The following is a 24,200-nucleotide window of genomic DNA, read 5'->3' as shown; positions in this document are numbered from 1 at the left end:
CGCGTGGATCCGCTACGCCCGTTTGTTATAGTTTTTAACTAGGACGCTTGTCACTGGAGCATAAATTAAATTAAAAAAATAAATATCATTTATTATCAGGCGACTAAGGCCCATAGATACATACCTTACAAACTAACATACGTACAATAGTAAAAATCTTACAAGCTAAAAATTATTTCGGCGTCACCGAAAACCATAAACACCGAAGTTCGCAAATTGCGAGCATCTTTCTCTGTCACTGTAATTACTCCTTTATAGGAGTAAAAGAGAAAGATGCCCGTAATTTGCGAACTTCGGTGTTCACGGTGGTAGGCCATCTGTGCGAAAAGAGAAGAGTCGTGAAATGTAAAGAAACTAGTGATGTGCCGTTCCCAGTAAATTTTCCAAAGAGGGTAAGCCCTCATACGCACGAGCGCTTTTTCAACGCGCATTAAAAAAGCGCGTTAGAATGAAACAAATGGAAACATGTGTATTTGTTCACACGATGGTGGTGGCGCTTTTTATCAAGCCTTGTTTTTTTTTCGACTTTAAGCGTTGGTCGTTAAATCGAATTTAGCGTGTGAACGGATTCAATCCCTTTTGTAACGCGCGTTGAAAAAGCGCTCGTGCTTATGAGGGCTAAATTCCCAGTAACGTTTCTGGTATCGTCCCAAAAGTCAGTAAATTACGATAAACTTCTATTTTTCTTTTATTATCTATGTGCTTTTTTATTATTATAACAATTTATAAATGTGTCTGTAATGTTTAAGGACTTTGGATTTCAATTTTTGCAATTATTTATTCTGTATTGGCTCTCATTTCACCAATTTAAACATGCCGAAATAAATACATACCTATTTATGAAAACTTACGTTTAAGTACGTAATAAGAATTGTGTAAAACCATAAAGGAAGTGGTAAAACTGGTTCTCATCGTGCCGACATCATGGTCACCCTAATGAGTTTGACAATGTCTAACTTGTATTTTTATCGTAAAATGTAATAATTGTGGCTTCCTTGTGAAACGATATTACACAATAAGAAATTATTTCACTCCCACAACCTTTAACGCAACATTTCTTCACCATTTTTAAGAAATTTTGCATTCACGTGTTTTGTAAATATGTCATCAGGTTAGGGATACCAATTAATATTCAAACTTACTACTACAATGTCTACCATATCAAAATTAGTGTTTTTTATTGTTGTGCACATGCTTGGTTAAATCAGTTAATAATATTGACATCATAATTATTTACAAATTTCCTAAAAGATATCAGAACCGTACTCTGAATATAGCACTAAAATAATATAAGAAGGTATTTAATTTCAGTAGTATATTGATATAAATACTACCACAATGGTATATTTTTAACATTGGCAACATGTGCGAGTGAGACACCGCGGCCCACCTTTGCTATCTCAAGTGGACCGTTTTCTCTGTACTGGTACGAACGTCTTTCTGGCTCTGTGATAAGGTTCAATTTAGTATGGCAAAAAAAGTGACAGTTCACTCCTTCTTATAACTCCATGGATAAACGGCGCATGTTTTTAATCACGTCAATATGATGGACTCATGGATTACATCAAAGAGATTATTCAAACTAAAAAACAATAATTATAAATACTACAACACAGCATCCTTTCTGAGAATTTGGTGAATTCTTTAAAAATGTTTTGGCTTAAAGGACTCGCATCCAGGCCATATTTGTTTATAAAAAAAAATATGTCAAGATCTTATTGGCTTAAAGAACTAGCATCCAGGCTATAGTAAAATAGTTTAAAACAACGTACTCGTAGCTGTCTTGGAACTGTCAAAAGGTCAAGCGAAGCGAAAAGAAACAATTTTCTAAAGTAAATAATTATAACTAAAACTTCCCAAAAAATGTGTGCTGGCTCAACATACGCATATTCATCGTGACGATGTATAGTTACAATGTTAAATTTCTGACATGCGACGAATCCATCACTCTGAAAAACGGGGACTTTAAAAGTTTCAAGTGAGTAGGTAAACTTGCTAACGTCGTGCGAAAGTTTTTTGTTGTTCTTTACTTAGCGGGATTTTGTTTATAGGTATGAAACGAAGAAGAAATCCGAGGAGTCGGTGTATGATAGTGGTAAGAGGAGTTTTTGTGAGCGTCGAGGCGGACATTGGACGGCGGTGAACCCTCGTCAGCTCAGGAAACTCGAGGCTAATTTTCGAGAACGCACAGCCGTTTACTGCGAATGGTTGAATGAAAACTTGATTGTAATAGTGTTTTCGTCTGGTGCCATCGCTTATCTCACTGTGAAGCCTAGTACATTGGATGTGACACAGATTTTGTTTGATAGATATGTTGTTGGGAAGATATCTGGACAGTCTGTTACTGGAGGTTTGTTATTTTACATTTTTTATTTCTAAAATTGACTTAGACAATGGTAGATGATGGTACAGTTAAGTTCACAAACATCTGTAACTGTCAATAAGATATTTTTGCCTTATTATTGCACATATTTGTAAAACATTCCTGTTGCAGTTGCATTCTGCAAGTCGCACTTACTGTTCACACATACAGACCGAACAGCGACTCTCATTACTTTTGGTAAAAGTGTACCGACCGCTCAACCATGCCGTATAAAAGACAGGGATCCACACATACAAGTAAGTTACATGCACATACTACTTCCCTATATAATTATTTCACACACTTGTTAAGAACCCCCTGCCTAAAATTGGCAATTTTAGTCACATTCTCATTTAAATCGACAAGTTGAAATAACATGAAACTTGGAATGAACATTTAAGTACCACACCCACAGATGTAGTGCATAATTGTTTTCTTTCATATTTTCACAGAAACATACAAACAATTTCAGTCAGTCTCGGTACAAAAAGTACTGACATTGACTGAAGTACATAGCATGACACTTTGCTGGCCCAATATTACAGGGTTCTATGTTTCACTATTATCAAACTGAAATTTGTACATTGTCATAGTGACATTAAGTTGAATTTCACTATCTTGAAAATGCAACATAGAACCCTGTAATATTGGGCCAGCGGAATAGGAATGTTTCCAAGAAAATACGAAGGAAAACAATTATGCAGACTGGCCAGGCAGAGGAAATACTGGAAAGAGTTGGAGGAGGCCTTTGCCAACAGGCACACTGAACTACGAGACTTCATTTAAAAATCAATCCAAGCAAACAGTTCAAAGTTCAGAAGAAGAGGCTATACAAATACAAATACATCTGTACCCCATATGTCTGGGATTAGTTAATGTTGCATAAATTGTAATACAAATAAAATGGAGCATGCAGAAGTTTTGTGTGTACAACATTCAATTCGCTAGCTCTTTTTTTCTTTGTAATACAATTTCTAGCAACAAAACCTAGTAACCAACTAACCAGGCATAGATTACTTACTTTGAATGTCAATGCCAAGTTTCATGTCATATCAGCAAGTCATTTTAAAATGATAGTGTAACTTCAATAGGGAGTATTACTGCAATGTTTTGCCGCCAGAGTGCAGCACTAATTTGGTTAGTAAACCGTAGAGTAACTTATACATACTAGGCCTTAAACAGTTTTTTGACAAGTTTTCACTATGACATTGATGCACCAAGGCGGTTTGTTTACAGGTGGCCACGAAACGCGAAAATCGAAATTTCTTTATCTGCCTCTCTATTGATTGAATACGCAAGAGTCATAGAGAGGCAGAAACCGAACTTTCGATTGTTGTGTTTCACGGTAGGCCATGTGATTGACCTAGTGACGCATGATGTCAATGAGGTTTGTTTACTGTATGTGCTAGTGGTGCCACCTACGTAGAGCTTTGCCTAATATTCCCTAACTATTATATGGTGGCTAGGTTCCCGGTTTCATTAGTTAGTTTAAAACTGCTATGAAAATCAATGAATATTTACAAAAGATTATACTTTTAAAGAGGTATTTACATTAGAAATGGTTCTGGTGTGAATTATACTAGATTAGTTTAAGAGCCCATCAACGTGCACACTAGTGCCACTGCTAAATAATCGTGATTAAAAGGGGGCCGCTACGTACTGTATTGTGTATTTAAGTACCTTTTGAATACATCAAACTAGTTTAGCGGCCCTCTTTTTTAAATACCTGTCGTTAAATTTAAATAATCAGGATTATTTAGCAGTGGCGTTAGTGTGCACGTTGATGGGCTCTTAAGTAACTTATATAAGTAACTAAACACATATGTATCTATTTAAACCAGAAATAAAAGGCTTTTTTATTATACTTTTAAAGGATTAACAGGAATATAAATTAACATACAACTATTTTCAGACAGTAGAACTGGGAGGCTCCCGGCGTACTGAAAGGAGGGTGTCCTGGTGTGAGTCCTCCGGCCCTGGCTCCGGCGTGCTGGTGCTCGTGTGGGGCGCCGCCGCGGTGGAGCCGGCGCCCTGGAGCCCCGCGCTCGAGGACCAGGCGAACTTGCATCTGTATCTAATACGAGGGTAGGTGGAAATATATTGGCTGGCAAAAAAAAACTAAATTTTGTTTGCTGAGTTGTAGACCCAGTAATTCCTCGTTTTGAGGAGGTTGTCCTCGATATTTAATGTGTAATTAAATTACCATAGATTATTCATAACATAATACAAAAGATAACCCAGTAGGATAGTAATAAGTCCGCGGACTGGACGGAAGCAGCGAGCGGCAAGTCTAATGCGGGCTGTACACACTCGTCGAGAACCCCCCAACAGAGCGAGAACGAGTGTGTACATACTGCTCCCGTCTCGTCTCGCTTCTCCTCGTCTCGTCGGGCACTTCTCCGATTGGATCGGACGAGAGGCCCTCGACTCGACGAGTCACTACGAGTACTGCTGGCATAAGTAACTTGTAACTAAAAGCTGTCAGTAAATTATCTGGAGGCCGTGCCCCCGCCAAGACATAAATATTTATTATTTCTCTGATTTCAGGCAGCAAATGAGCCTACTGGCGTACCATCAGTTGGAGAATGAAACGTTGTGCGCCGAGATCTCTTCGACCAACGACAATATCATTCACGTCATTGAACAGACTGCGTGCCATAAGGTAGGTAACATTCTAACGGCTGGGCCACGACTTTGCGCGACCGGCGACGGCGGCGGCGGCAACCATAGGTTGGAGCGAGACACAGCGGTCGGACCTTTCGTTCCTACCTATAGTTGCCACCGCCGTCGCCGTCGCCGGTCGCGCAAAGTCCTAGCCGAGCTGTACATACGATTAATAGCTACACTAGTACTAGTGTAGCTATTAATCGTATGTACAGCTGTCCCACGTGGGACACTAATTTCGGGTTGTCTGAGTCTACTCGTAATCTTTATTAGCTTAACTTTTTTTACACTAAAATGAGGAAGTACCTTGTACCATCGTCGCTCTTACCAGAGTTGGGCAAAAATTAACTTGAATAAGAATAAAAATAAAAACAGAAATTTTATTCTTATTCAAATCGATTTGAATTAGAATTATTCTTGCACTAGTTATTTTAGAATAAAATTAAGGTGAATAAATCATGTCACTCTTATTTTAAATGCGGAATAAAAAACAGAATAATTATTCTAGAAGTGGGCCTATTCTAACTAAGGTTTTATTCAATTAAAATGTTATTTAGAATTAAGTTAATTTTTGTAGTACAATCGGTTATATTTTGTTAGTTGATTTTCACCCTTCTATTTAAAAGTCCGATTGATTTGATATTTGTTACTAAAGTTTAGGTATAGTACACATTGAAGAGTTCCGCTATACACTATCTAGTTCTATCATCCGATCAGGGTGCTTAGCCAACATACCAAACGTTGACCCTCCGTAGAGTTGCGCATAGTCTCTCTCTACCACTCTTACATATTAGTGCGATAGAGAGACAGATAGCGTTTCGTTGTCGTAGCGCAAACATTTGGCATGTTGGCTACGCTCCCAATGTGCCTAGCCAAGATGCCAATTTTTGTTTTTATTTTAATAACCGAATCATTAGGTAAATTTAGCTGTTCTGGGGGCCTAGCCAACATGCCAATCGCTTGCGCTCCAACAACGAAGCGCTTTCTGTCTCTATCACTCTTACATATTAGTGCGATAGAGAGACAAAGACAGCGTTTCGTTGTCGTAGCGCAAACGTTTGGCGTGTTGGCTACGCTCCCAATGTGCCTAGCCAAGATGCCAATTTTTGTTTTTATTCTTATAATCAAATCATTAGGTAAATTAAGCTGTTCTGGGGGCCTAGCCAATATGCCAATCGCTTGGGCTCCAACAACGAAGCGCTTTCTTTCTCTATCACTCTTACATATTAGTGCGATAGAGAGACAAAGATAGCGTTTCGTTGTCGTAGCGCGAACGTTTGGCATGTTGGCTACGCTCCCAATGTGCCTAGCCAAGATGCCAATTTTTGTTTTTAATTTAATAATTAAATCATTAGGACAATTTAGCTGTTTTTAGCGCTTTCTTTCTCTATCACTCTTACATATTAGTGCGATAGAGAGACAAAGATAGCGTTTCGTTGTCGTAGCGCGAACGTTTGGCATGTTGGCTACGCTCCCAATGTTTCTAGCCAAGATGCCAATTTTTGTTTTTAATTTAATAACCAAATCATTAGGACATTTCAGCTGTTTTTAGCGCTTTCTGTCTCTATCACTCTTACATATTAGTGCGATAGAGAGACAGAGATAGCGTTTCGTTGTCGTAGCGCGAACGATTGGCATATTGGCTACGCACCCAAGGTGCCTAGCCTAGATGACAATTTTTGTTTTTAATTTAATAACCAAATCATTGAGTAAATTTAGCTGTTCTGGGGGCCTAGCCAAGATGCCAATCGCTTGTGCTCCGACAACGCAGCACTTTCTGTCCGTATCACTCTTACATATTAGTGCGATATAGAGACAGAGATACCGTTTCGTTCTCGTAGCGCAAACGATTGGCATATTGGCTACGCACCCAAGGTGCCTAGCCAATATGTCAATTTTAGTTTTTAATTTAATAACCAAATCTTTGGGTACAATTTAGCTGTTCAGGGGGCCTAGCCAATATGCCAATCGCTTGCGCTTCAACAACGAAGCACTTTCTGTCTCTATCACTCTTACATATTAAATAGTGCGATAGAGAGACAAAGATAGCGTTTCGTTGTCGTAGCGCAAACGTTTGGCATGTTGGATATTACGCTCCCAATGTGCCTAGCCAAGATGACAATTTTTGTTTTTAATTTAATAACCAAATCTTTGGTTACAATTTAGCTGTTCTGGGGGCCTAGCCATTATGCCAATCGTTTGCCCTCCGACAACGAAGCGCTCTCTCTGTCTCTCTATCGCACTAATAAATAAGCGCTTTGTTGTTGGAGCGCAAGCGATTGGCATGTTGGCTAGGGTCCCAGAACAGCTAAATTTACCTAATGATTTGGTTATAAAAATAAAACAAAAATTGGCGTCTTGGCTAGGCACATTGGGAGCGTAGCCAACACGCCAAACCTTTGCGCTACGACAACGAAACGCTATTTCTGTCTCTCTATCGCACTAATATGAAAGAGTGATAGAGACAGAAAGCGCTTCGTTGTTGGAGCGCAAGCGATTGGCATGTTGGCTAGGCCCCCAGAACAGCTAAATTTACCTAATGATTCGGTTATTAAAATAAAAACAAAAATTGGCATCTTGGCTAGGCACATTGGGAGCGTAGCCAACATGCCAAACGTTCGCGCTACGACAACGAAACGCTATCTTTGTCTCTCTATCGCACTTATATGTAAGAGTGATAGAGAAAGAAAGCGCTTCGTTGTTGGAGCCCAAGCGATTGGCATATGTTGGCTAGGCCCCCAGAACAGCTTAATTTACCTAATGAAAAAAAAAAAAAACAAAAATTGGCATCTTGGCTAGGCACATTGGGAGCGTAGCCAACACGCCAAACGTTTGCGCTACGACAACGAAACGCTATCTTTGTCTCTCTATCGCACTAATATGTAAGAGTGACAGAGACAGAAAGCGCTTCGTTGTTCGAGCGCAAGCGATTGGCATGTTGGCTAGGCCCCCAGAACAGCTAAATTTACCTAATGATTCGGTTATTAAAATAAAAAACTTCCTTCACTCGGAAAAGGGATCCCATTGTATTCAGTTACCGGCTCTGCGGCAGTTCTCTAACACGACAGCATAGTATACGTGACCTAGGGGTGCTAATGGATGCAAAACTAACGTTTAACCCACATATAGATCATATATTAAACAAAGCATACAAACAACTGGGTTTCGTTCTTCGCGTAGCAAAACCTTTTCGAAGACCTCTCACTTATAAACTTCTTTACAATAGTTACGTTCGTAGTAGATTGGAATTTGCCTCTGTAGTATGGAATCCTTTCTATAATGTCCATAAGACTCGAATTGAAAGACTCCAGAAAAAGTTTATTAAAGGACTGGAATTTCGAGTGGGTCGGAACTATGTAAATTACGCTTCCTCGGCTACACATCATAATATCCAGCCGCTTTCACTTAGGCGGTCATGTACAGATTTGGTATTTTTATTCAAAATTATTAATAATGTCGTAGATGCCCCCGACTTATTACATAAAATTGGCTTCCGTGTTCCCCGTAGGAATGAACGTAGTTGTCGTAGTAAGGCATTATTTAGCATTCCTAACAGCAGAACGAAACACGCACAGCATTCATATATTGGGCGCGCATGTAAGCAGTACAATGACAAATGTATGGACGCAGACTTGTTTGGCAGTTCATTATGTCTGTTTAAGAAAACTGTATATTCTTTGTTGAAGTAAAGAAAGTGTGAAATGTTGCAAGCAACCGCATACTTGTAATTTGAGTCTTTTCTCTTTTACATCTATTCTATTTTTATGTAATTGGGTACTATAAGTTTACACTAATTTTATTTTATACATTTGTAAATTATCTTTGTAAATTAGGGAACTATAGGTCTATACCGAAATTAATTTGTAGCTACTAGCTAAGTTGTTCATATGTTTATTTTAAGACTGTTTGTTTCTCAATAAAAAAAAAAAAAAAAAAAAAAAAAAAAAAAAAAAGGCATTTTGGCTAGGCACATTGGGAGCGTAGCCAACATGCCAAACGTTTGCGCTACGACAACGAAACGCTATCTTTGTCTCTCTATCGCACTAATATGTAAGAGTGATAGAGACAGAAAGCGCTTCGTTGTTGGAGCGCAAGCGATTGGCATATTGGCTAAGCCTCCAGAACAACTAAATTTACCTAATGATTTGGTTATTAAAATAAAAACAAAAATTGTCATCTTGGCTAGGCACCTTGGGTTCATAGCCAATATGCCAATCGTTTGCGCTACGTCAACGGAACGCTACCTCCGTCTCTCTATCGCACTAATATGTAAGAGTGATAGAGACAAAGCGCTTAGACCAGCTAAATTGAACCTAATGATTTGGTTAGTAAATTAAAAATAATACGGTTACTGAAACTATGCGTTATGCGACAGTCAATTTGTAAGATTTTATTCCATAAAATAGGTATAAATTAGACAAGAGACTAACTACTATTACATCTACCTAACTATACGTAATTAGTACCTATACGGTACCCGGACTACATTTTTATTCGTGGAATATTATTTCGATTAAAAATCATGATTATATTTATTTGATTAAGAATAAGTTATTCTCATTCAATTTTTTCTCATACGAATTATTCCCGACCAAAATTATTTGAATATTTTTGACGGGAATAAAATCGAGATGATTTTATTCCTACGAATTCTTATTCAAATAATGATTTTATTCTTGAATGCCCAACACTGGCTCTTACCAGGCGTGGCTCACTCCGCGATTTCCGTCTCTAAAAGTACATGCGGCCATATGCAGCCCACACCAATTTTGGTGTCTAGCAGTACCTAGTAGTTGCCGCGCACTGTTACTGAACGAACGTCTGCTCGCGCTTGCGCTTGCATCTCTCGTAATAGACACGTTTTGTTAGAGTGAACCTTCTGTACCTAGTACTATTATTTATTCTGTGCTCTTACCAGATTCCTAAGAGAATATTTTTACCGTTGTGTCTTTTCTTTTTTTTTTTTTTTAATCATTTATTTGTTTAGGGACTTTTAATCTTAAGATTACGACAGCCCCATCGTACCTTAAACTAAATTACAATCATCTACGGCCTGACAGTATACTGACTAACATAATTATACACAAATAAATATATCTCCTTTGCCTCTTCAGAGATTGGTGCCGCCAAGATGCTTTGAAATGCGCCTACATCTAACCTATTAAGATTTAGTGACTTCATCAACAATTGTCTATTACCTTCGTTCCGCACACATTCCACCAATACATGTTGAACATCCTCTACAACATTGCAAGCTTCGCAGTTTGGGGACGGCACTTTCTTCATCATAAAAGCGAACTTTTTCAGAGGAATGTGTCCTGAACGAAGTCTTAATCCTATCTTAATTAATTTCCTACTTAACCTAGCATTCATAAACCAAGGAATATGAGGAGGTTCACACTGCATAGTCCTGTACCATATACCTTTTTCTTTACAACGGTCATCAAAGTGTACTTTCCATATCCCACGTACATTCTTATTGTATTTATGTAATTTTTCTGTAAAGTCTGGTGTAATGTAAACTTCGGATCCAATTGTGCAGGCTTCTTTGGCTAAAATGTCAACCTCCTCATTTCCACTTAATCCTATGTGTGCGGGGATCCATTGCAGTCTCAAAGACATATCAGTAGGTAAAGAGTACAATTTATCAAGCACAGTGTAAGCTATCGCTGTACCTCTGTTTCCAGAGGCGCAGCGAGCTACATGTTGCAAAGCACTTTTACTGTCCGTAAAAATGACGATATTTTTGCATTTTAAACTAACTGCATAAGATATGGCCTCCGAGATCGCAAATAACTCCGCCGACATAGACACGTTTTGTTAGAGTGAACCTTCTGTACCTAGTACTATTATTTATTCTGTGCTCTTACCAGATTCCTAAGAGAATATTTTTACCGTTCCGTTTTACCGTTGTGTCTTTTCTTGTCACTTGCTTCCGATACATGCCCTCAAAACATAAGTATTAATACTTTATGGTGATAGAAAATCTTTAAACTCGGTTTATTTTACGTTTTCCAATAAAACCAATTTATGTCTCAGCGCATTGGATGTATCATTTATGGTTTATCATAAAAATATTGCACTTATTCCGCTTTGTAACTGCTAGTTTCATATTGCAATACTTTTCTATGTTTATTACCATGTAATATGTCGATACTATGTATTTTTAACCTCCGTCGCAAAAAGAGGGGTATTATATGTTTGACGCCAATGTCTATCTGCCTGTATGTGGCATAGTTACTATGATACTGTAGCCCTCCAACGGATGGGCCGATTTCGATGCGGTTTTTTACATGAAAGCGAGTTTTCTTGCGGCGGTTTTTAGGTATGTTTCATAGAAATAGAACCAGCAATTTGAAGAGTATATTCTTTCTTTCTTTCTTTCACAAAACTTAGCAACCTCTAAACTATAACCTCTACCTACCTGGCCCCAACTCGTAACTAACCTCTGTTAAATTTTGTCTCTTTCTAACAAACAAAAATTTCAAGATGAGGGACCAAAGATTATCAACGGTTTGTTAGATTTAAAAAAGTTTATGAATAACGCCATAGAAGCTAAATTTAGCAATTCTCGAAGCACAGTGAAAGCCAATACAGTATCTCCTTCACACAGAGCGGTGTAACCATAGAATGGTTGCGCTACACCGCTCCAACATCAGAACTGCGCGTGACCCGCCTCCGCTCGTCGGGCGGGGGGCGCGCCGGCTGCACGCTCCCCGCGCCCGCGCGCTGCGTGCGCCGCGCGGCCGCGCGCGCGCTGCTCGCCTGCATCGACGGCTCGCTGCACGTGCTGCACATGCACGCTGGGGTCACGCATGAGGCCAGGCTCGGCTCTGTAAGTACCTATCTGTTGCATTTTTTCTTGGTATAGAAGGCAAACGAGCAGATGAATCGCCTGATGAGAAGCAAGTACCGTTGCCCATGGACGCCCGCAACACCAGAGGGGTTGGAAGTGCGTCTCCGGCCTAGACGTGTGCGCCGCGCCGGCGCGCCGCCGCCACCGGGCTTTTTGACCACGCCGCCGCCGCCGATAAATGATTACATACATTCACAGGTAAAAAAGCATACAGATAGGAAATAAATAGTTAAATCGAAAGGTAATTTTTTAAATTTTTATATTCATCATATTGAGTGTTAAAAGTGAAAGACGCGGGCGAACCGCTTCCACTCCTCAGGCATGGAGCGCACCGCCTGCACAATCTCCGGGCCCCTATCGTTGGAGCGCGCGAAGCGCGTTGCGTATTTTCTGTATACTACTACTTTTTTATTAGCTTGTTAATTTTTATGTAATCGGTAATGAAACCATTCAATCGCCACTGTAATGAAATAAAGTCCTGTTTTTTTCTCTTTGATCTAGGTGGCAACGGACGTCCGTTGGGCGGGGTCGCTCATACTAGCGGCGTCCGACGGTTTGCAGTGCTTCGACAGCGCGCTCACCGCCCTGCCGCACCCCCCGCACCTCTCCAATATACTGCGGTAATAATTTTGTCTATAGTTCATAAACTATTAAATATTCTAATAGTTCCAAAATAGCGATTTGAAACCTTTTCTGTTTCGGCTAGTCAAGTTTCTTCCTAGTTATTTTTGGAACGGAAGCTCTCAGAATTTACATATCTGGCAATATAAAATTATTGTTATTTTCGAAGTCTGAATTAATTTAACTTGAATTTACAGGGAATGCTTAATTTAACGTATTTTTTTTTATTTAAATTAATCTGCCAGTTTTTTTTTTTATTTTTTTCAGAGAGCCGCGTCGAATGCATCTCCTGGGCACGCGGAGCGAACGCGGCGGGCCTCTAGTTTTGGCGTCGTTCAGCGGAGGGCCACTGGCGTTGATTCGGGTCTCGCATCCTGAACTTACGACGGTATGTCAGGAGCTACTATTACATAACCGCTTCGAAATTCCTAGCCGCGCGGAGCGAACGAAGAGAGCCTTTACTACTGATGTTTAAGTATCGTAAATATAATACTTGCAGGCGTGGATCCGCCTGGGGCGCCCTTCCAACGCCATATCCCTGCTGCGCGCCTTGGACTGGGACGCGGAGGGTGGCGTCGGGCTCCGCGCCGCCGCGGCGCTGGTGCGCGGCGCGCTGCGCGGCGCGCTGGCGCCCGAGGCGGAGGCGCGCGCGCAGGCCGCGCTGGGCGCCTACCTGGCGCCCCGGGCGCCACACGCGCCGAACGCGCTGAAATACGCGCCGGCGGTGCATGACCTCGCGAGAAAGTTTTTTCACCATTTGTTAAGGTTAGTGTCATTTTTATTACGCATTCGGTGCTAATCACGACACGTTGTCGTTTCGCATCTATGAAACATTTTCGCTAAGTACCGAGAAAAACATGTTATCGACTCCGACCGTGGCTTAACGGTGAATATGTTAACTTACGGGTACTATTTTCTAAGCGACTAGCTATATAAAAATAATGATTCCCAGGCGAGGCCGCGTCGAGAAAGCCCTAAGCCTCTGCGTGGACCTAGCGGCGTGGGACCTGTGTATGGACGCGCGCTGGGCCGCCACTCGCGCCGGGCAGCCCGCGCTGGCCGCCGAGGCGATCGCACTCGCCACCACTATCGACAATTGTCCAGGTCTGTACCCCCTCTTACCATTACCCATTGCCCCTCCAATCTTCCCGACAATTACAGTTTCAAAAGTACCGAAAAAATTTGGGTAGATTTTTTTTTAACCCCAAAATATAGAGAAAAAGTTACTAATTGACATAAGAAAGCTATAGTGTGAATCAAGCGATCTGAGCTAGTTTACTCAAAGAGTCTCAAGAATACAATACCATTGAGTGGTAAACCACAAATTAGGATAATCCCCTCGTAGTAAAAGCAGATTATAACCGCCTTGAAATGTTAGTATAGATTAACGACTCTATTTCTTTAAACAATAGACTACAAAATACACTAACTAAATAATGGCTAACCCAACTTTTTTTGCATTTAACAACCATCGACACCTGTCGTGGCTAAGCCGGCTAAGGTGCATGTGACTTTCCAAAAGATTGAATATGATATTATCTTTTTAGACCATTTTAACCCCATTCAACAAGAAATAAGGTTTAGAATTAAATATACATGCAATGTACTTCTAACTTATTTTGTAAGTAAATTGGTTGGCGCCTACGAGAACAAAAGCAGATAATAGGATTGTAATAGAACAATGCCATTGTTAGTACAGGTAAGTGAACAAGCTCAGTTGAAAGAATTTTATCTATACCTGTTACGTTCATTTACATTCTTTTGGTTTCATTAACTAATAGTTAAAAACAATTTTAAAGCGTTTTTCGATAAAAATACACGTCAAGTGCGTGTGTAGTCTTTTCTAATGCTATAAAGACGAGGTATAGTTGTAAAAAAATGACAATATTTCCAATATTTATTCATACTAGATGAAAACCCGGCTTCGCTCGGGTAAAATAAATAATAATAATAGATACTCATTTTGAATTGAGTAATTATTTACTTTTAGACTTCAAACCTTCATCATGGCGGTTACATACCTATCTCATCTCAGAAAACTTTAAATCCGTAACATACAGTTATAACTCTAAAAACTTACTATTTCGATATATCTAAAAACAAATATGTAATTAAAAAACCTAACCTAACCCACTTTTCTGGTAACAGTTCGGTTCTGTAAGGGTCGCAGTTCTAACCTAACCTAACCCACTTCTGGTTGCAGTTTGGTTCTATAAGGATTACAGCTCTAACCTGACCCACTGTTCTGATCGCAGATCGGGTCTGTAAAAGCCGCATTTATAACCTAACCCACTTTCCAATCTCAAAAGAGGGAACCCTTTTGTACCTACCCTTCATGGCACTAAAATAAAAGTACATATGGAAATTATGACTACGATTTCATTCTTTAATATTAAAGCCTGTCCGTTAAATATTAAATTCGATTACAAAAAAAAATAAACAAAAACTGGATAAGTCGGACTCGCCCACCGATGAGGGTTCCGTACTTTTTAGTATACGGCAACAGAAATAACTGGTGACAGACAGACAGATGGACAGTGGAGTAAACTGAAATAAAGGTTCCGTCACACAGGCGCGTTTTCCAGGCGGGGCGTGAGCGTTTTATATGAAAAAGCGGCGCGCCCCGCTCATGCGCCGCCCGCAAAACGCGCCTGTGTGACGGAGCCTTAAATGTCATATACTAAGAAAACCGGCTAAGTGCGAGTCGGACTCGCGCACGAAGGGTTCCATACTTTTTAGTATTTGTTCTTATAGCGGCAACAGAAATACATCATCTGTGAAAATTTCAACTGCCTAGCTACCTATCACGGTTCATGGGATACAGCCTGGTGACAGACAGACAGACGGACAGTGAAGTAAACTGAATAAATGTCATATACCTACTAAGAAAAACCGGCCAAGTGCGAGTCGGACTCGCGCACGCAAGGTTCCGTACCATTACGCACAAAACGGCAAAAAAATCACGTTTATTGCATGAGAGCCCCACTTTATTTATTTTATTCTGTTTTTAGTATTTCTTGTTATAGCGGCAACAGAAATACAATATCTGTGGCAATTTCAACCGTCTAGCTATCACGTTTCATGAGATACAACCTGATGACATACAGACGGACAGAGGAGTCTTAGTAATAGGGTCCCGTTTTTACCCTTCGGGTATGGAACCCATTAGGGTCTCTCTTATTAAAGAGTGTATAGATTTGTAACCCGTCAGCAATGTAAGTCCCTTGGAGATGCAGAGATCTAGTCTAAAGTCCCACTTACCATCGGCACTAACAGCCTTGTATGCTTGTTTGCCACCAACATGGCATTTTAAAACATATGAATAAAAACTTACTCATTTCATTTGTCATATCCAGTCTAGCATTGGCCCCGGTTAAATATTTATTTAATTTTGTTTTTAGTATTTGTTGTTATAGTGGCAACATAAATACATCATTTGTGAAAATTTCTACTGTCTAGTTATCACGGTTCATGAGATCATGGTGACAGACAGACGGATGGACAGATGGACAGCGGAGCCTTAGTAATAGGGTCCCGTTATTACCCTTTGGGTATGGAACCCTAAAAAGTGATCATGGCCTCCAGTGCCCCAGGCTGGAATCGAACCAGCATCCCCTGCTATAGCAGCAGGTGCCTGTGCCATTCGGCCACCGGGCCCCAGCGGCATAGGTCGAATTTTTCCAAGTATATGCACTACTTACTGAAGGTTTATGGTGCCCCCTGGCCATCCCTGAGCCTAAATTAAATATTTTCTGAAAATAATTTGTTTTGTGTTAATAGGACAGTGAAGTCTTAGTCCCGTCCCATTGCCCTCCCCGTCCCGTCTCCCGGGGGGTCCCGTATTTACCTTTTGTGTACAGAACTCTAAAAATCAACCTTGTTTACTATGTACTAAGCTTCACTATGACTCTGAAATTTTAGCAGTATATTGTTTTAGTTGTCACCTGACTATTTATTAAAGTCAAACTCTGAAGTTGTTATTTACACTTTTATTTGAATAAGCATTAAATATATCTTATTATATATACTATCTATGTATAATATCTTATTATCTTTTAACCTTATATTCAACTTACATTGTCTCCGGAGATCACTTATTAATAAATTAGCTTCATTCAATTCACTTTTCGATTCACTGATACGCCTCAAGTTTGATTCTTTGAAGCTAGTCTAAAGCACACATATCAAATATGTCCACCATACACTGTAGTTGTTCACACTGTTTTACACTGTCCATATAATCAGAGTGGAGTCAGCCGGTTCTTTAACTCGAGACTTTCTTTGAATTACTTTTGTGACTTCTTCTCACTTCACTTTCATCTCGCTCACTTATTAGTTTGTCATGCAAACTCCTTCAAGGTTGCTTTCCGTCCAGGTGGCTAGCAGTGCCATGTTTGAAGCCTTTCTGAAATTAAATACAACTTAGTAGACATATTCAATATAAAATGTTTGTCCGGTCTGGCCTAGTGCGTGGTGACCTTGCCTATGAAGCCAATGGTCTTGGGTTTGAATCATGGTAAGTGCATTTAATTGTATGATGAGCCCAGATATTTGTTCCCGAGTCATGGATGTTTTCTATGTATTTATTTAAGTAGGTACTTCCAAAGAGACTGAGATTTGTGTAAGAATGTCCCTATAATATTTATTTTTATTTATTTGTCAAATATATTTAAAGTGTTGACACTACATACATAATACTGATTATAAGGTAATGTATGTATGTAGGTGTAAACTATCTCATGTAATGTATGTATGTAGGTGTAAACTATCTCATACGTTAAGTGAAGAGAAATTGGACGTTGCTCACGACGCTATAAGTTATGAACTTTGTAACATGTAATGCTAATGTGTCTCACATATGCAATACAATGAGAACTATTGTCTTATAAACTAACAAAATAATAAAACAAATACTTACTCGCCCAGGTTAAATCCAAATTTTAACATCCGTTAAACTTGTAACTTCGGTTTCTACAAAGGCTGGTAAGTACAAAACGTAATGTAAATCACTGTTTATCGTTATTTATACAATTTTTACACTTCAAACTACACATTTCAGGGTGATTTCAGGCCTAACTGATTTTATTTAGTTTAGATTTCAACATTTCAACACTCAATTATTCAACACAATGTAATGACGTTGACGTGACAGAAGACCGTTCGGAAACTCAAACTCCTCTTTAGAGCGCTTCAATGTCACAATAAATGGGATGGGTGCAAGATGAGATTGACGCCAATTTCTTTTCGGTCGATTTGATCATCCCGTCGACGCCTTTTTAGGCGTAAATTAGAAAGAATGACAGAGATAATTTGCGAACTTCGGTGTTCGCGGTTACAATCCAGCTAACTAACATGCAACATATTCTGAACTGAATTCTGAACGCATTCATAGCTGTCAAATGTCAACCAACAAATTGAGCCTTTAGTATTGTTTGTCGAAATTTTTTCACTTTTAAATGCAAAATACGCGACAATACGAATTTTGCGGATATATGTTGTCGATTCAAAAGTGTTATTTATTTACGCTCTTTTGTTTGAGCATAATTTAATTTGTTTCTACCGTCAAAGCCGCTCGCGTTTATATATAAAGAAGATATAAAAATATATAAAACATATATATGTCGGGGCGTGACTCCAGAAGGACGTATTTCAGTTCATAGTTTTAGACGCCTGTATAAAATCGATTAGCAATGTTTGGCTACGTATTACTGAAGTTATAACGAAATTCATAACGTAGAGAGTAACGCCGTCTATTGGCGTATTGTTGAACTAAGATGACAGGTAGAAGGCTTTGGAACGTCAAGAGGTTTCTCTTGGGTGAACGTATATAGGCACGAGTTGGCATTTTTGTCGTTATGTTGGTAGACTGGTCAAGCAGGTTGACCAGCTTGACGTTGAGGCGGGAGCACTGGAGCAGCGAGGCTCCGCCGTTGGTGCTTCTTCTTGATCGGACCGCGCTAGAGATCGGACGTACTCGTTAGCCAACCTCGTGCCTAACTCGCCACGTTCCTGAAGGCTTATACCTGAAGGATTATTCTGAAAGCTGATAGAATCCAACGTTCTTTATCCATTTAGCTAAGTGTTTTATTCCAAGTGTTATTTTGATTTCTTATGTTTCATTAGAAGCTTACTTTTGTGAAATAAAGAAAGGATGTGTTGTTTTGAAAGGATGTGATCTTTTATTTTATTTATTTATTTATTTAAACTTTATTATACAAAGTATATACAAAAATGTACAAATGGCGGACTTAATGCCAAATGGCATTCTCTACCAGTCAACCATAGGGCCAAACAGACAACAAATCAGTTTGCATCGGAATAGTAATTGGTTCTTTTTATCATTTAGTACTGAAATATAGTAGGCGCTAGTATGGTTAACGAGTTCGAATGCTTATTTCATGCACTAGTAGCATACTAATTTAGCTGTGAAGTAATACATTGAGGTACTATGCCCACGCCGTCGCCCGTGCCTCCGTCATATAAAAATTTCAAAGCTTGATTTTACTTCGAGTGGGTATATGATTGACCTTAGGAGGTGAAATTTGATACAGATACGATCTTACCCTTTCTAAACAACCTTTTATTTTCAGAATCCGTCTGCTCCGACTCATGCTCGCAATGCTCCTCCGACTCGTCTTCCTCCACCCAACCCCCCCTCCCACGACCACCCCTACCCTCACTCCTCCCCGTACCAACCACCCCTACCCATCCCACCACCACCAGCATCAGACCCAACCTACACCAGTATTTGGAAAAGAACAATACTATATGGAACACAGATGTTAAAGATGACTGGCCTAATGATTATAGAAGAGAGAGTGCTAATGACTATAGGAGTAGTATAGAAGTAATACCGCGGCCGGACGCGCATTTTAGACATCTGTACCAAACTGAGTTGAGAGAAGAATCTCCTAACACCATGTACAGGTAAGATTACTCTGTATTTATTACTAATTATTATAGGAGTAGTATAGAAGGTACACGGCGCATAGACATCTGTATCAAACTGAGCTTGAATACTACACAGGCACAGGTGAGGCATATTAAGGTATACTATGTACCTACAGAATGAATGAATGAATGAATGTTTATTTGCGTCAAACAAGCGTATATATGTATATAGGTGTTACATTTACAGGTAATATATGTGTGTTTTTTTTATTATACTGGGTATTAATTTCAAAGAGGATAGTCACGGAAAATTATTAACTATAAAATATCGCAAAATTAGTTAATGTGACTTACGACACTCCGGATATTATGTGATATATACGAATATATGGGGTGCTCAATCAAAATAAGTTAAGAAAAATCAGAATCTATAATATGTATATCGCAACATTCCGAATACTATACAATACAATAAGACCACTATCAAAATAAAATAAAATCAGTAAATATGTTTTATTGGTACAACTTATAATTTTTACCCTCTAGAAATAAATCAGAAAAAATATAGTTACCTACCTAAAATCATAGCGGAGAGAGAAATCGGAAATATAGAAAAATATACGTGGAAATAAGTATACAATTAATTTTAATACAAAATCAGAGTGCAATCAGAAGATACAAAACTTGTCGAAGTCATTAAGAACATGTATAATAAAATTTTACACGCTTCGTTGTACAAGATATTTAAATAACATGTTGCGGGCGCGTCATTCGGCCCTGCACACATCCTAATTGTAGTTGAGCCGCCTATTCTATCCTCGGCGTCAGCTCAAATGTTTGGGGATTAGTTACAGAATTATTCCCCAACGCGTGCTGTATCTCCGCAAAACTCTTCCCTTTCGTCTCCGGTAATCTAAGCGCCACGAACATCGCTAGCACGGCACAGAACACAGCAGACGCCCAGAAAACCGGCGCCGGCCCCAAAATGTCTATCAGAGGCGAGAAATACCTCAGCGTCAGGAACGAGGGCACGATTCCTATAAGAAGGGTGGTCGCCATCCCGATACCGCGGGAACGATCATCGAAAAGTTCTGCTATAACAACCCAGAGTAAAGATCCGAGACCACCACTGTAGCATAACACTATTAATAGCAGAGATACGAGCGGAAGATAGTTCATAAACCCGGACACTTCAGCCCCCATATCACTCAGCTTAAAGTATACTCCCAAACCGACCATTCCTACAAGCATTCCAAGCAACGTACATATCAAAATAGGTTTTCTTCCAAACCTATCTGTAGTCATCAGAGTCGAAAAACTTGCTAAAAGGTTTATGGCACCGATGATGCCAGAAGCCACTTCAGACCTTATGTTTGTTTGCGTTATGTCCAAAATCGTCTGAAGATACGTCATGACGCAATTGAATCCAATCAAGTAAAGGATTATAATAATGAATCCAGACTTTCCAAGACTTTTCTGAAACATTTTATTACGGAAGATTCTCAGCAGACTTGATTTTTCGTCATTTCTGTTTGTGGAGTATTCCTTTAGTTCCTCATGAGCGTTGAACTCGGAACCTCTTAAGAAGATTAGAACTTTTTTGGCTTCCTCTTCTCTACCTTTAGAATATAAGAAGTTGGGACTGTCAGGTAAAAATATAGTAGGTATGCTGGTCACGAGGGTGAACAGAGTGAACATGAGATTCAGATTGAAGTATGAGATGAAGGGTCCGACGCTGAGCATGATCACAGAGCCGATGGAAGTAAATATCTGCAGCATCACTCCGAGAGCTCCACGGATTTCTTTACTGGCGATTTCCGAGGCGTAGACCGGTATTACACTCAATATGATGCCTTCTGAGAGCCCAACGATGGCCCTGCCCAATATGAGCATCCACACGTCCCTCGCGAACAGGAACAGAAGAGCTGCCGCCATCCTGACGACGCTCGACATGATCACGCATTGCTTCCGGCCTATAAAGTCCACCAAAGCAGATGAGACCACGTACCCCAAAGATCCAGTGAGGAAAGAAGTGGAAACAATCCAAGATCCTTCATCTTGCTCTAAAGGTTTACCGAGTACGGATTCTGTGTCGTTAGCCAGCTTCACCAGCACGGGAGATGGCCAGGTGGTGCCGAGGCCGAAGCTCACGCAGTTCAGGTTTATTGCGAACACCACCAAATACTGACGAAAGTACATATTTTTCATTTTGTATAGCACTTATTCACTTGATCACTTCACACAAAAACTACGACTGATTGAAAATAATATGTATTGACAATAGCTGGAGGGCCATGAATAATTAATTATAATCTTTCATAATATTTTTGCGAATGTAAAGACATTAGGTAATTAGCGTTAAAATGAGTTTTTAAAAATCACTATCGTCCATTTCCATAATAACATAAAAGGTTAATAACACAGTTAAGAGATGTGCAATGTGCATAAAATCACCTCTAGTACACCAGCTTATCTTAATTCTATTTGGTTTCATTGTTTTGCTAGACATTATCACAATAGCATTTATAGTTATACAGTATACATTAGCTGTATTTATTTCCAGATTATAACAGAGATAATACCGGCGACACTGAGCCCTTAACCGAGGCACAGAATAAGTAATAGTATACCGAGTTACCGAGGCGCCTTAGGCGACCATAAGGCTTCTTTGTGAAAATAAGGGTTCCGTTATGTAACGTTCAAAAAAAAATTGGCTGTTCATAATACATTTTGGCTGGTCCATTTTCTATGGGAGGGTAAAATTTTTTTTCGCGATTCGTGGTTGGTCCCATACTAAAAGTTATAGTATAATCCCAATACCTCCCTGGCAATGGGAATGCAGTAATTTTTTAGCCACTTTGTATACATTTCAAAACGAAGGAAATCTATTTAAACAGTGCTACTTATTAGGTGAAATGGAACTCCTCCACGACAATTATTTCACGGCTTGATGCTTTATTTTAAGTATTAATATTTTAATTGTTATGACATGCACTATATGTAGTCGTAAATAATTTTAATGGCATTTCATACCTACTGTTTTGTTAAGTCGGTTTTTACCCGATTACGGCAAAGCAAAAGGGTTATGATTTATGATTTCGACCGGTACGTATGTGGGTCTGTATGTTTATTTGTTCCCTCATAACTTCTAAAATACTCATTATAATTTGACAAATGAGTTATCATTCAAGTCCCCTTGATTGTCCGCTGGTATTTGATATTTGACTCTTACTTGTTGCAGGTACAACGGGTACAGACCGGGATCATCAGAGCGTACAATAAAAGTGGACGGGTACGAGCGACAGAAACCAGAGAAAAACAAGGTCAAGTTCTCGGACACCGTCACCATCGCTGTTGTGGCTTCAGTAAGTAGTCTGTGGTAATGGGTACAATAGGTACAAAGGGTACAAACCAGAGATAAATAACTCAAGTTCTCGGACCTTTTCTTACGTTTAGACACTATTTACGAGGGGTAAACATTTTTATATTGTTTTTACTGTATATATTAATCTCGAATCTAGTAAATTACAACACCTAAAATGTCACCTAACAGACATGCACATCATTACAATGTACAGTCTGCATTAAATAGATCGTCAGGTGACAAGAAAAAGTAACTAATTACTAAAAAAAAATTAAACAAAAATCGACCTTCTTGTAGTAGAATAGAATAAAATAGAAATACATTTATTTATGACAAACAAACACAGATGACAAAAACATGTTGACAAATATACAATGTATAACATTTAGTGAAAAATGCCATAAAAGGCAAGTACTAATATGGTTCAGTATGGCTATGAACTTGTGGTGGTAATTAGTGAGTTTTGCTTGTCACCTGACGAGATATTGTCGGCTAAAAGTGGCTATTATATCGTAAAACACCTTTGTTACCATAGAAATAAGAATGTGATGTATTCCAATATATTTGACCACTTTGGCCGTCACTACCCATTTGATACCTACTCCAGTTCCCGATCAAGCAGTTTAAAGGAATAGTTTTCGTAGATTTACACAATAGTAGTTTGTGTTACAAGGGATGAAAATGATATATTTCTGTCCAGGGTGTACATTGAATCCTGAATGAAGCGATGGATTCTACAATAGAATCCCGAACTTAGTGAGGGATTCTAAAGTAGAATCCTGAGCGTAATGAGGGATTCTAGTGTTAACGCCCAAGACGAAATAATTTTGATACCGTGTGACACATACTGTTTTTCACATCAACTATGTGGAAAATAAAAATATTAGTGTTGACGCAAATTATTGTTTCAAAATATTATTCAAGCTAAAAAAAGAATGCAAAAAATAACAAAAACAGTGTCCTAGAACAGAAAAGTGCCACTTTGATCCCCCCTAGCAGGGAGGAAAAGTGCCACTTTGATCCCTCCTAGCGGGGAAGAAAAAGCCGTTTTCCGAATAGGTGATGTGAAAATACTTTTATAATTCATTTAGAAAAAGAAACCCTTTTGTTTTTTTTTTCAGGAAGGCAACGTGGGTTCGGTGGCACGGGAGCTAGCGGACAGCCTGCCGCTGTGCGCGCCGCACAACTACCTCGCGGCGTTCGCGCCGCACGCGCCCGCGCCGCACGCGCCCGCGCCGCTCGCGCCGCACGCACCGCACGCACCGCCCGGTACCAACGACTACGTCGAAGTGTAGCACGCCACATGACGCACGACGCACAACGCTTGACGCACCAGCATTGCATGAGCACCACAGAATAGATAAATAAAACAGTACGAAACTCTGACTAACGAAACCGATGTATGACAGCGAAAGGTGGCGAACTACGCTGTCCCTGCCTAT

General features: G+C 39.6%; 2 protein-coding genes and 1 long non-coding RNA gene across 4 annotated transcripts in view; 1 reads left to right on the top strand and 2 right to left on the bottom strand.

The window, feature by feature from the left end:
- The window catches only part of LOC134794132 (uncharacterized), a 331,004-nt gene that overhangs the window by 252,552 nt on the left and 54,252 nt on the right, over positions 1–24,200 (bottom strand). The gene's annotated exons all lie outside the window — the stretch shown is intronic.
- LOC134793990 (WD repeat-containing and planar cell polarity effector protein fritz) lies at positions 1,787–24,137 on the top strand. 2 transcript variants are annotated; one of them, XM_063765700.1, is made up of 13 exons: positions 1,787–1,978; positions 2,052–2,350; positions 2,495–2,619; positions 4,275–4,447; positions 4,910–5,024; positions 11,640–11,861; positions 12,384–12,502; positions 12,771–12,891; positions 13,003–13,268; positions 13,456–13,607; positions 19,094–19,430; positions 22,636–22,759; positions 23,880–24,137. In XM_063765700.1, the coding sequence occupies exons 1-13, from the start codon at positions 1,902–1,904 to the stop codon at positions 24,051–24,053; spliced, it is 2,304 nt and encodes a 767-aa protein (XP_063621770.1). In that variant the 5' UTR covers positions 1,787–1,901; the 3' UTR covers positions 24,054–24,137. The 2 variants fall into 2 exon arrangements, with proteins under 2 accessions (XP_063621770.1, XP_063621776.1); XM_063765706.1 differs by lacking the exon at positions 11,640–11,861 and having other exon boundaries at positions 23,880–24,135.
- On the bottom strand, positions 20,108–21,683 carry LOC134794007 (facilitated trehalose transporter Tret1-like). The gene has a single exon (XM_063765716.1). It carries the CDS (start codon positions 21,600–21,602, stop codon positions 20,202–20,204), a length of 1,401 nt encoding a protein of 466 aa, XP_063621786.1. The 5' UTR covers positions 21,603–21,683; the 3' UTR covers positions 20,108–20,201.

Source organism: Cydia splendana, chromosome 1, assembly GCF_910591565.1.
Source record: "Cydia splendana chromosome 1, ilCydSple1.2, whole genome shotgun sequence".
Taxonomy (NCBI): domain Eukaryota; kingdom Metazoa; phylum Arthropoda; class Insecta; order Lepidoptera; family Tortricidae; genus Cydia; species Cydia splendana.
This window is presented reverse-complemented; position numbering and strand designations above follow the sequence as displayed.